The sequence below is a fragment of the Thalia democratica genome, chromosome 5, assembly GCF_965202585.1.
Source record: "Thalia democratica chromosome 5, ktThaDemo2.hap1.1, whole genome shotgun sequence".
Lineage (NCBI taxonomy): Eukaryota > Metazoa > Chordata > Thaliacea > Salpida > Salpidae > Thalia > Thalia democratica.
In genome coordinates, this window is record NC_139169.1 from 75419303 (window position 1) to 75432958 (window position 13656).

A 13656-nucleotide genomic window follows, 5' to 3' on the forward strand; every position below is an offset into this window, starting at 1 on the left:
TTAAAACTATTCTAGAAGATGTGTCATCAAAATACAAAAACATTACTGGTACAAGTATGTTTATTTATGCATCAAAAAGAAAGATATGCATTTAAAACTAAAATAATTAGTACAAAATTTAAACCTTTTTTAAAACTTAGCAAACATAATCCTTAGTAAGCTTTTAAACAACAAAAATAATAAGCTAACATAAATTGAAAAAAACTTTACGTACCAGTAATTTAAAACTGTGTATAAATTTTAATTTTTTAAACAATAAAACCAAACTTATAAATAAATTTAACTGATTTTTTGCTAACAGCAATGTTATTTTGATAATTTTACTGTTGGCACAAATTTACAGTAAAATTAAAAATAGACAATTTTGAAATACTTATAACTATTTCCTTCTTGCACATAGGTATTATTGATCAAGTAACTTATAGCCTCAAGTTATTTCAATTAGCAACAGATAATAAAACAGCTTTCAAATAGTAGGCAATTTTGAAAACTATCATTTTGAATAATTTTTTCATTTTTTAAGGACATTCAAGTGAAGTTACCACCCTTTTATAGCAAAAATTTTTAAGAAATTCAAAAAATAATATATGCTTCCAAAGAAATTGTACTAGCCAGAGCGTTGCAACCCTGTACTAGTGTAGAAAAGTTTTAAAATTTTTTATAAACATAACAGTTGTAGTTTTCCATTATATTTAAAAAATATATATAAGTAATTAACAAATAAGTGGTCTGTTCGAAGTTAAGTTTTAATATCATGTATCTTTTTAAATTTTTGATCTATTGCAACAGCTACCATCATACCAAAGGAGAAAAGTGCTGTGAATATTAATAACTAATAAATGTGTAACATATTTTTCATAGGAAGTTTAAGATGATGTAAGCCATCCAATTTTTTTTTTTTTTTAAGAAACAATAGTAAACAATGAACTTCACCGCACGACCAACAACAACAGCGACAACCTACGACCGGTTTCGTCCTTTTTAGGACTCATCAGGCAGGCTTAGTCGCGAGAAACCGCTGTTGTGATCTTAACCAAACGATCGCTTCAGTACTTTGCACTTAAGCCCGCTTGGTTAAGATCACAGCAGCGGTTTCTCGCGACTAAGCCTGCCTGATGAGTCCTAAAAAGGACGAAACCGGTCGTAGGTTGTCTCGGATGCTGTTGTTGTTTTTTTTAAGAAATTTATTAATTTGTATTACATCTAGTGACTGTAAACCAATAAATCAGTGTGAATACATGTGTTAAACAGATTGAAACTTTGAAGCAAAGCTAATTAGGTGATAAAGATTATAAAACTATGCATATTTTATATAAAACTTTCAAAAAAACACTAATATAATTTATTTCAAGAAACAGTTTTTTTTCTTAATTTTATGTGTTGAAAGAGCTTGACCTTTTTTTTTAACACAACAAAAGCATTTTCCATAAAGTATATACAAAAACATGAAAGTTAATTTAAAATCATATTTTAAAATATTACCAGCTACCTTCTATTATTATACAAAAAAATGTATAACAGTCTTTCATTTTCATATAAAAATTTTTTAACTAATACACAAATCATATCATTTTAAAACTTATGTTAGAATAGCTTCTGAGCAACATAAATAAAATTTTATTAGCGCATAAATAACACAAAACAAGTTTCATTGAGAACAAATAAGTTTCTAAAAACTTAAAACTTATTTCATAACAGATTTGATATTTCAAAACTAAAAACATTAACTAACATGAATTTAAAAATAAAACAAACCTATTACATGCCCCTGTACTAAGAATTTTAAAAAGTTCTGTGAGTATAATACATTATTTATATTTTTATAGATGAAACAAATACAAAGTACAAGTATAAAACCTAGTTTTAAAAAACTACAGTAAAGATTTTTTTAAGAACCTTACACTCGGTTACGGCATTTTCAAAGTTTTCAATTAACAAATCTTACACTGCAAACCCAATAATCAAATTCAACTTATTAATTTAATATTTTGTATATTATAATATTTATTTTTTCTAATACTTGCTCCTATTTAATAAACCGGATTAAAAAAGCACTGTTTGAACTCAAAATGTATTTTAGAACAGTTTTGAATATTTTTCCAATTAAATATATTATTTTTTTATCAAAAAAAACTTTCAAATATATTATTTTTTAATAATATTAATTTTGTTATGTAATATTAATTATCTTTTCTAATACTTGCTCCTGTACTGCCTGCCATCGTCTTCGTACGGGAACGGCTGCACCTTGACGCTGTCCAGCTTCACCAGCGAGTTCCGCTGTTCTGCCCACCCCTGCTTGCTAGGCTGGTTCGGGTGCTTCCCCAGCAGGTTGTTGGCCACCTGCGAAATTTGATTGATAATACAGATGAAAATAATAAAAACAATATATGACATGTACATGGTTGCCACAGATCAAGCTGAGAAAAATTTCCCGACTTTTTACCAAAATTTTTCTGACTCTTCTAAATCAATCTCTTAATTTAACTTATTCTAAAATACATAATCTGACACTTGAAATTTGATAAAAAATAATTAATAATACAAATTAAAATAATGAAAACAATATATGACACGTACGCTACCTTGGGGTAAATAAATAAGAATTATTAATATAGAAAGTATTAATGAAAATAATGTAAAACATGTTTCAATTTTGGGTATTCGATAAGTATTCAAATAACTAATGATACTGAAAATATTAATGAAAATAATGTTTCAACCTTGTGTATTCGATAAGTATTTTAACAACAAATAGTACTGAAAATATTAATGAAAATATTAATGAAAATAATATACAATTTACCTTGGGGTCAATGCGGCCTTCTTCGGTCATTCCCGAAGCTTGAGTTTCAATCTTGATCTTCTCCTGTTCTGCCTGTGAGTTGTTCTTCTTTAACTCAAATAATGACAATCAAAATAATTTGATACCAAAACTTAAAATTTGTTTATATTTAAATTTTTCATTGCTGTCAAAATAATTTCTATTCAATTGTAAAAACTGTTCAATAACTAACTCGAATACAAGTGTACTTAGCAATTCTACTTGAATATTAAAAAAAATTATTGGCCCTTCTTATTATTGCAACAGTTTTCTTTAAGGTATTAGGGGGGGTAAAACATGTTTTTTACAAGTTGGTCTGATTTTATAGAGTTTTTTCTAAGCTTCAAGATGCTTTTTACCGTTTTAAAAAATTCAAATTATTTTTTGAGATTATGACCAGTCAAAGTCGGGCCGCATAATAGGTTCCCTATGGGAAGGGAAAACTAAAACAGCGAAAAAAGACTATTTCATTTAAAATCTATCTCCTCCTACATTTTTCAAGCTATCTTCTACAAACTTTCACAGTCTAATCTTTATACAATAACAAAAAAACGTTACTTTGAAATTAAAAAAAAATTTTGTAAAAATATATTTTTTTTGAAAATAAAACACTTTTTTTTTAATTTTTGTGATGAAATTTTTATTTTTTTAAATTACTAAAATTCTAAAGTAACGTTTTTTCTTTTTATTATAAGGAACGTTTCCTGAAAACTTGAAGAAGATTGCTTGAAAAATGAAGGAGGAGATAAATTTTTAGTGAATTTCTAAATTTCCGAGAAAATTGACCCAAAAAAATTTGCGGTCCGTACGTTTATATAGAAAAATATTTACAAAAAATTAAATATCTAAAAGTTTAATGATATTTTTGAGTTCTATAAGAACTGGCTTGTAGTTTGTACTTTAAGCTTTCATATAAAAGCCAAAGTTAATTTTTGTAAAAAAAAAAAAATGTTGGACCCCCCTATGGCCTTAAGTTAATTGTAGCATTTAAATTATGAAGTTGTGTTAGTTATTATTATTACAAGTTTATTTTCCATATGATGGACCTAGGCATCAAAACCTTGGTCACTTGAACAGAAAGACACATGGCGAATAAATCAAAAATGAAATAAAACAAAAAGTTCATTTTGTTTAAAACAAAGATAAAAACATATTTTGATATAAAATTTGTAGATTAATATAAAAAGCAAAATTTTTAACTACAAACTTTTACTTATTTACGCATTGATGTAGAACGATCAACATGAAATATTTAAATGCATTGACTACCAACAAAAATAAAAACCTAAAGCCGCAAGCACATTAACAATAAACTGGCCAGATAAATAAACATTGAACACATTGAAAAAGTACTCATCATTAAGTCCATAGGGGGGTAAACACTTTTTTTTACAAAAATTAATATTGTTTTTTATATTGTCGCTTATAAAAGTACAAACTACAAGCCAGTTTTTATAGAATTCAAAAATATTATTTAACTTTTGAAATATTTTGTTTTTTGTAAAAAGTTTCCAATACAATCGTATGGACCGCAAATTTTTCTTTTAAAATTCACTAAAAATCTATCTCCTCCTTCATTTTTTAAGCAATCTTCTTCAAATTTCCAGGAAATGTTCCTTAGATTATAAGAAAAAAACGTTAATTATGAATGAATTTTAATAATTTAAAAAACAAAAACCATCCAGGGTTGCCTTTTGTTTTTTCTAAATTTTTTCCAGGTTTTCCAAACTTCTTCCAGGTTTTTAAAAGTAAACATTGTTGGGTCTATTTTTAGTTTTAAGTTAATTTCTATAAAATAAACAGTGTTAAACAGTAGAAAAACATTTAAAAGATGCTGTAAAGTTAGTTTAAATTAAAATTTTAATACTGAAAATGTTAAAATTATTAAAAATTCCAGGTTTTTTGATCAAAATTCTAGGTTTTTCCAGGTTTTTTTTCAAAATTTCTCAAATTCCAGATTTTTCCAGGTTATTTTTGCCTAAATTGTCGAATTCCAGGTTTTTCAAGGTTTCCAGGTAAAGTGGCAACCCCGACTATTACAAAAATTAAAAAAAAATGTTTACAAATATTTTTTTGAAGTCCAAAGTAACGTTTTTTTGCTATTGTATAAAGATTAGACTGTGAAAGTTTGAAAAAGATTGCTTGAAAAATTTAGGAGGAAGTACATTTTAAATAAAATAGTTTTTTTTTTTGCTGTTTTAGTATTCTCTTCCCATAGGGAACCTATTATGCGGCCCGACTTTGACTGGTCATAATCTCAAAAAATAATTTGAATTTTTTAAAACAGTAAAAAGCATCTTGAAGCTTAGAAAAAACTCTATAAAATCAGACCAACTTGTAAAAAACATGTTTTACCCCCCCCCTCATGGCCTTAGTAGAGGAAAGGTGCTGCTAATAAAATTAAACTATGGACTAAGCTAAAACTCAAAATTAAATCAACGGTTGATAAAATTAATTTATTAATTCAGCTAACAAACACTTTATATAAATCAAACTTCTTTAACCTTAATCGAAATTCTTCAACTTTTTTGCAAGAAACTAATTCATTTGGAAGTTTGTTCTATATATCAACTGACCAATAAAAAACAAGAATTATGTCAAGACGCGTCATTGAAATGTAGCTATAAAAAGCAATAACGAACGAAATAACCAAAAAGTTATTAAGTTGAATCCTACACCCAAAACAGGTACAAATAACATTTACAACTTCAGTAAAAAGTAACTCTATGCCGCTTTTCACAGCTCAGGAACCATGCAATGATTTCAATGCACTTATCAAACTTTCACAACAACTCATATTTACAAACAAACCTTGTATTTCTTCTCACAAGCGAGCAAACTTGTGATAAACTCCCCACACTTGTGATTGCAACCCTTGTTTCTCTTCAAACAATCGAGCATGTCCATCATTTCAACGTGGCAAGTGTTGTTTGATGTGGTGGCTGTAAAAAGTATAATAAGTATAAACTTACATTAAAAATTTTTATAATAAAACTATAAAGCCCATTATTCATTTACATGTATATTGTTTATTATTATATGCCTGGTTGTTAGCATTATGATTGTAAATAATTTGTTAATTGTTTTAGTTTTGAAAAACTAGGGCAAAAAATTTGATACTTGTAATATAAATATTTAACCACAAGTTTTATTAAGTATTTGTAACATGTCCGTCATTTTGACATGGCACGTTTTGTTGGAGGATAAAATATTAGTCTATTTGTAATTAAAAAACAAAACAGATTTTTTAAATGGCATGATGATATTTTTATTTTTTAACCAGATTCTTGTCAACAGGTTTTAAAACATCGACTTTTTAAGGCCATAAACAGTAGAAGATTATCTTAATCTGTTTTATATTATTAACTAAACAACCAGTTGATTCTACTTTTTTTTATAATTCAATAAAACTTTTTTTTTAAATAAGTGATCTAAGTTTGAGAGTTTCATAGGTTTTTTATGAAAAGTGCAAGCTATAAAGATGAATAAAAAATTCACTAAATTCCCTATCCTACTACATTTTGGGCAATTATTTTTCAACTTTCACATTCTATTTTTTACACAATTTAAAAAAATAAACTTTTTTTGGTCATGAAACTTTTATTTTTTACAAAAACAAAACCCTTTCCAACATATGAGACTAAATATTACAAAGAACAGTCGCTGAAAGTCTGAGGTTTCTAGATAAATAATAAAACAAATTTTTAGTAATCTTCTAAATGTTCAAGAAAATTGACCATGTTCCATAGGTTTGTATGGGAAAATTCTTATAATGACTGTACCTTAAAAGTTAACATAATGTTTTATATTATACAAAAACTGACTTATAGTTTATACTTTAAGGTTTATACATCAGTCTAAGCTAAATTAAGTAAAAATAAATGGATCCTCGTGTGGCCTCATCATACATCACTGGTTGTAAAATAGTAAGTGCTAACAATAGCTTGTTTGCACATCAGTACAGTTGATCAGCATGTTCTTTTAAGAGTGAATAATAAGTCTCATGTAGTTTTTTTTTTTAAACAAGATTCAAATAAAACATAAAACTAAAAAAATTTAATCAAGTGTATAAAATCTTTAAAGAAGACTGTTTTAAAAACACTATAAAAAAACAATAGTTTATTTCTATTTAAAATTAGTTTATTCATTAATATCCATGTAAAATGCATTTTATATTATTTATAACATAAATCTAAAATTAACTGTTTTTTGAACATCAACAAAAAATGCTTTAAGAAAAGTTTAATTAAATTATAACTTAATAATTTAATAATTTCACTTATTAGTTCCTTATGAAGATATAGAAGATAGACTAGATCAGTGGTTCATAATCTTTTTTTCATGTTTTACCCTTTTTAGAAGGTTATTACCAAATTTACCCCTTTTTGGAAAGTATTTACCATATTTATCCCCAATATACAAAAAATTGTGTAATTTTGTTGAAAAAATTAGATTTTTTGAACTTTATGCTTATTAACTATAAAAATTAGTTAAATTAAGGAGTTTATTTAACTTTAAAAATTACAGTTAAATAATAACTTATGAATTAAAATGATAATTTATTAACAATATACATAATTTGTAATTAAGAGTATTTACTCCCTAAAACAAAGGAATTTACCCCCAGGGTAAATTTACCCCAGGTTAAGAATCGCTGGACTATATGGTTTATTTATTGCTGTCAATACACAAATAGTAACCGTAAACATGTTGCTCAGTAAATATTACAAATTAAAGAATAAAAAGCATACAACTGTTGGAATAATGATAAGTATACTAGACATTGTCATAATAACAAAGGTTGAAAAATAAAAACTAGGTTTCTATTCTTTGAGGTAAAAAAGCCAGACTGAAAGTCCAACAACTCAACTGAGTTAAACTAAACTTGACTCAACTTTTTGAAGATTCCTGTGTTTTTACAAACTTAATAATTTTTGTCAGCAAAAAATTTCTAGAAAAATAAATACCTTATTGATTTTTAAAGTTAAGTAAAATTTTTCAGTTGCTTTTATGCTCAATAATATCTTTATAAACATGTTTACTAAGCATTATCATAATAATTATAATACTGATATTTACTTGTATATCTCTTCTTTGTAAGTAAAAAACTTAATTTACCAATATAGTATAACATAATTTTTAATCTTTATTATTTAAAGTTGTAGTAACTAACAAAAATTAAAAGAAAATTGGTTTTTAAATACAAAAATGATTCTATTTTCCTATATATTTGAGTTTTAATAATGCTTAACAATGAGATTCAAAAGCATTCAAATAAATTTTCTTTTTTTGATACAGACAATGTGCTTCAAAACCTGTACTATGTTAAAAAAATTTCATAAATTTTTTAATATTTAACAAATAGAACCCTGCTACATGTTTGTATTGAACTTTTTCGTGAGTTAGAAAATGATTAACTAAAGGCTACAAAAATATTTTATCTTAAATTAGTTAAGTTTTTTTTACTTACAAAGAAATGATATACAAGTAAATACCAGTATTATTACTGTTTTTAATACTTTTTTGTAATAAGCTTTTTGTTAGTATAATTTGGTATACAGTTGTTTTAAAAGAAACTAAAGTGCATTGAAAGAACAAAAAACTAATTTTTTTAGTAAGAAACAGTATAACTTTACTTTTTGTTAGAAAAAAGAAAAACTTATATGGTGCAGGCGGTCATAGTTTGAAATTTTCATATGTTCCCAATGCTAGATTTGAACTAAATAGGTAAAAAGTACTATTTTTCTTGAAATATATCTCCTTCTACAAATTTGGAACAGTCTTTTTAAAATTTCTCAGTCAATCTTTAAAAAATTAAGAAAATTTCTGAGACGGAGTTTTTAATTTTTAGATAGTTTTTTTTTTGATATACATAAAGTTAGACATTTTTTGTTTGATCATATATTCTTCAAGTTTTTTGAAACTTGTTTTGATAGATAATTCTAAATATTGCAAGGAACATTTTGTAAACATTTGAGGTCTTTAGCTCAAAATTGAAATGGGAAGAAATATTTCTAGTGAAGTTTTTTAAACTTTCCAGGAAAATTGAAAATGAAAAATTGTTAATGAGTTAATTTAATAACAGTTTTATAAGTTTATAAGACAATATTCTTTTAGGTTTGCCACATGTATTTTGAAATTTCTTCCAGGTTTTTGAAAGTCCAATTTTTTGTTCATTTTTAGTATAAAATTTAAGGTGCAAAACAGTCTGTAATTGTAAATTGTAAAACAACATTAAAGTGATACTACAATGCTTCTTTAAATGTGTTTTATGATGAACAAAATTGTAGACAATACAAAAAAAATTGTATGTTATAGATTTTTATATCTAATCTAAATATCATTATTTTATACAAATTATCCAAATTGAATGTAAATTAGTGCGATGTAGTCAAATTTAATACTTGAATTATTTAAATATTCAATTATTAACAATACTTAACAATATTATGCAATTTGTTTAAAACTCCAGGCTAATCAAAGATTTTCCAGGATTCTAAGTTTTTTAGATTTTCTTCAAGCTTTTTCAGAGCACATCTTTTTTGACCATATGCAGTAGTGAGTTTATCTTAAAAAGGTGTTTTTCAATCAGTTTAAATCTTATAGATATTGTACTGCTATTTAAGGGCATAGGGCATAAATACTTTTTATAACATATTGATTTATTTTGTTGAGATTTAATTAAGCTCTAAGTTGCTTTTTACAGATTTTAAAATCTTTAAATAACTTTCAAGATAAAGCCAGTAAAGTGAGAAAGTAAAATAGATTTCTTATGGAAGACAAAAACTAAAGTAACCCTCTAGAGGATTTCAGTACAAATTAAAACCATTAATTTAATCTAATACTTTAAAGTTGATATTAGGTTTTTTTGAATTATGGGGTTTTTAATTGTAGTTAATCACTAAAATTTATCAATTGATTCCAAAAATAGTAAAAGACCATGACATCATATAGCAGTGTATAAATTTTATAATTTGAATTATAACCTCAAGCTAAAATCAAAACTGTTTTATTGATAAAATATATTTAAAAACTACCATATGTATTTCTTTTTTTGTATTAGTATCAAATTTCTATGTGTAACTATTTATTTTCTTGTTTAATTTTGAAATTGCCATTGAGTTGATGTTTGGAGGTAAATAAAACTTTGAGAGAAGTAATATTCAAATTGTTCTATACTGTTATTTCATTTCTCTTTTCTAATTAATTACTTTTTACATTGAGTTTGTCGTTTAAGGCCATAGGGGGGGTCCGACTTTTTTTTTTAGAAAAAATTTAACTTTTGAGATATTTTATTTTTTGTAAAAAGTTTCCGATACAAACATATGGACCGCAAATTTTTTGGGGTCAATTTTCTCGGAAATTTAAAAATTCACTAAAACCCTATCTCCTCCTTCATTTTTTGACCTAGAGACTTCAAATTTTCAGGAAATGTTCCTTTTAATATTTTAAAGAATCTGAATGTTGGAATTTTTGAAATTTTGAAAAATAAAAATTTTATCCACAAAAAACTAAAAAAAAGGGTAGTTTTTTGACAATAATTTTTTTTTTACTCAAAATTAAAAAAATTCCTACAATAGATCTCTTTAAAGTTTAATGATACACATTCTGTGAAAATTTGAGAAAGATTACTCAAAAAATGAAGGAGGAGACAGATTTTTAGTGAAATAGTCTTTTTCGCATTTTTAGTTTTCGCCTTCCATAAGGAACCTATTGAACGCCCTTTCTTTGATCGCTTATATCTCAAAAGTTACTTTGAGTTTTTTTAAGCAGTTAAAAGTGTCTGATAGCCGAGATTAAATTATACAAAATAAGATCAAGTTGTAAAAAACAAAGTGGACCCCCCCCCTATGGCCTTAAATATTACTATGATCATGTTGAGTAAGTTAAACACTAATGGCTGCTGACATTTCATGAGCAGCTTATTTATAATCAACAATCAAGTAGTTTTTTTTTAAATCTATATAAAAAAAAGGTAGCAGATAATAAGTGATTTTTATAACCAAATTTTCATCTTTATTATAATTTGATTCTCTTTTATTGTTTACTTATGTGTTTAATGTAACACATTTTTATTTGTATTTGTGTGGCCTGATGAAGGGGTATTAATGAGAACTTTGAAAACTTTTTAAGTTGAGCATTGCAAGATCAAAACTCTGTGAATTAATGTTAAATGCATGCCTTAATTATTGCTTGCCTTAAAGTATAATTTTTTCAATTTTTAATCCTTTTATTAAATTAAACATAATTATAAAAAAATCTATAAAATTAATTTGTATATTTACTTAAAACTAAATATTTGTACATTTCAAAGTAGTGTTCATTATATTTATTATTTTCACATACTATTTTAAAAAGCTGCTTTTTTTCTACTCATACCATTATTTAAATATTATATACTTTTATTTGACATACAGTAAGTTCTAAAATACTGTGATCATAATAAAGTGATATACATAAAATAGTTTTTATCAGGAATATTTCTAATATGTGATCTAACTTTCAGTATGCAATATATTTACTAGAATTTATGTGCTCTTATATTTATACAAGAAGTTTGCATATATATTTATACAAGGTTTTATGCCCAATTTTTCTTACTTTTCCTTGTCCAAGCTTGAAGATAAATATCAAATATACTTAATCAAATGACCAAAATATTAAAAACTAAGTTTAATGACTCTATAAAAAATATTATAGAGTAAAAGTTGATGTACATATCTATGATTATTTTTTTCTTAAAGTTTTATTAGTTTTGTATATCTTTTCATTACTACTTTAGCCATTTAGTTAACTAAAAATGTTGATATGATCAAAATATTTACTAATATATTACTCAGAACTTCTAAACGCCCACAAACAAAAATTTTATTTATTACATTCAAATATAAACATTATCTTTGTTTATTTTTAAACAAAACCACGTGATACTTTTATATTTTAGTATGGTTATTTGAAATTTAAAACATTTACTAATTTTATCTTATGTATATGTTTAACTACTAACACTTTAGTTTTACTTGGTGATGTTTTCATATCAAGATGTTAGATATAAACTGCAAAAAGTTTTAATATAGAATAAAACTTAACATATTTCTCCATAACTTTATTTCAATTAAGGCCACTAACCTAGATGTACTGATTATATTTGAAACTAATAGTTTTTTTATTTAATTGTTAAAAATTATTAAATGTTTTATTTTTTAATATGTGTACAATGTTCTGTTTTCACCTTCTTTTACTACCTTGTATTTTTATAAAAACATTTTGTTTTTCTAAAAGTTTTGTACTGTCATACTTTACTTGTAAGATGAAGACAGTTGATGCATTTACATACAACACATTATCAAATGTTGATTTTTTGTTTTTTTAATTTTCAAGATTTTTACTGAAGATTTTATTTATTTTCAAATTTGTTACACAATTTATAAAAGCATTTATTATCGAGATTACATCTAATAAAGATTACTGACTTGTGGTCAAAAAAAATACAATGAAACATAAAAATAAAAGAACTTTAGTTTTTTAATCTGATTGGAAACTGTTGTTAAAAACAGCTTATCAAATTTTATATATTACAGTTGAACAGCTATCAAAAACTCAAATAAATAACAGAAAATAAGAAAACTTAAAAATATTGTAATAAATTAGTTACTATATGTAATATCTGGTCTAACCTTGAGAGTTTTTGGCTTTCTTGGCAAAATACTTGTTCTGAAGTGCAATTGGGTCCTTTGTTTTCAGCTTGTTGCTATGCCTGCACTTGGCATGTGTCAGATAAGCAATTTTTTTGTTTATATCTACAAATCTTCCAGACATTTTTATATATTTTATTAATATTTTTTATATTGCAACAAATGTATGAAGTTTGCTTGGTTTCAATGTATTTTGTTCAGAAGCATGTTAAATTTTTAAGACTCAATATTCGACATAACTTTATTTTTTCAAAACATGGGTTAAATCTAAAAACTGAAATATGCTAAAAAACACTGTAAGTATTTTAAGTAAAAAATAACTGAACTTTTATTAATTAATCTCTTAGTTTTTGAGCATAAAGACTAAACTAGATACAAAACATTTTTTTGCATATAAAGTAAAACAATTGTATTTTTATATATAATAATGGTTTCTACAGTAGTTTTTAAACAAAGAGTCTATTCAAATATTGTATTCAAAAAGTATTTAAAATTTAAAAAAAGCTAATTTATGAACGTTAATTAATTTGATACATAAGTTATGCGTTTCGAAAGACGTAAAATTTTTATAGTTTCGTTTAGCTCTTGTCACAATAAAAACTAGTAACAGTAAAGTATAGGAAGTTTGTATATTATGAAGGTTTAAAGAAATTTGTTACGCCATAAAAACTTAAAACGTGTTCGTGTAAAGGTTTTAATTTTGAATCGATTTAATATTTACCGACTTAATGCTAAATTTAAGATATAATTAATAAAATAAAAACATTGAAAATGTTAATAAATTTAAATTTAAGCTGAATAAAAAGTACTAAGTAGAAAAGATTACAAAAACTACAATAATAAATACAAAAAACTGCACTACTTATGTAGTTTAACGTTACATACATCTCTTTGTGTACATATTTTCGTCTCGTAAGTTTTAATGAACAGTGATTCGAGAACTAATTTCCTAGAATCTGTAAAAAACTTGATAAAATCAAAAAAAAGTAAGTTTTATTTATTCAATGATAGTTTTATTTAGTAGATCTGCTTGTACTTTTTTCATAGTATGTAAATGTTGAGTATAAAAATATAAACAGCCAAATGCTGTATGAACATGTAGAAAAATTTAATCATAAAGTAGTTTAGTTTTTGTGC

The 13656-nt window shown here is 24.9% G+C and overlaps 1 protein-coding gene across 1 annotated transcript; it reads right to left on the bottom strand.

Annotated features, from left to right (window-relative positions):
* Positions 1 to 1601: 1601 nt before the first annotated feature.
* On the bottom strand, positions 1602 to 12677 carry LOC145836188 (uncharacterized). Its single transcript, XM_082944005.1, has 4 exons — positions 12502 to 12677; positions 5636 to 5766; positions 2807 to 2878; positions 1602 to 2343 (listed from the first exon to the last, which is right to left on the bottom strand). Exons 1-4 carry the CDS (start codon positions 12641 to 12643, stop codon positions 2194 to 2196), a joined length of 495 nt encoding a protein of 164 aa, XP_082800131.1. The 5' UTR covers positions 12644 to 12677; the 3' UTR covers positions 1602 to 2193.
* Between the last annotated feature and the right edge of the window lie 979 nt (positions 12678 to 13656).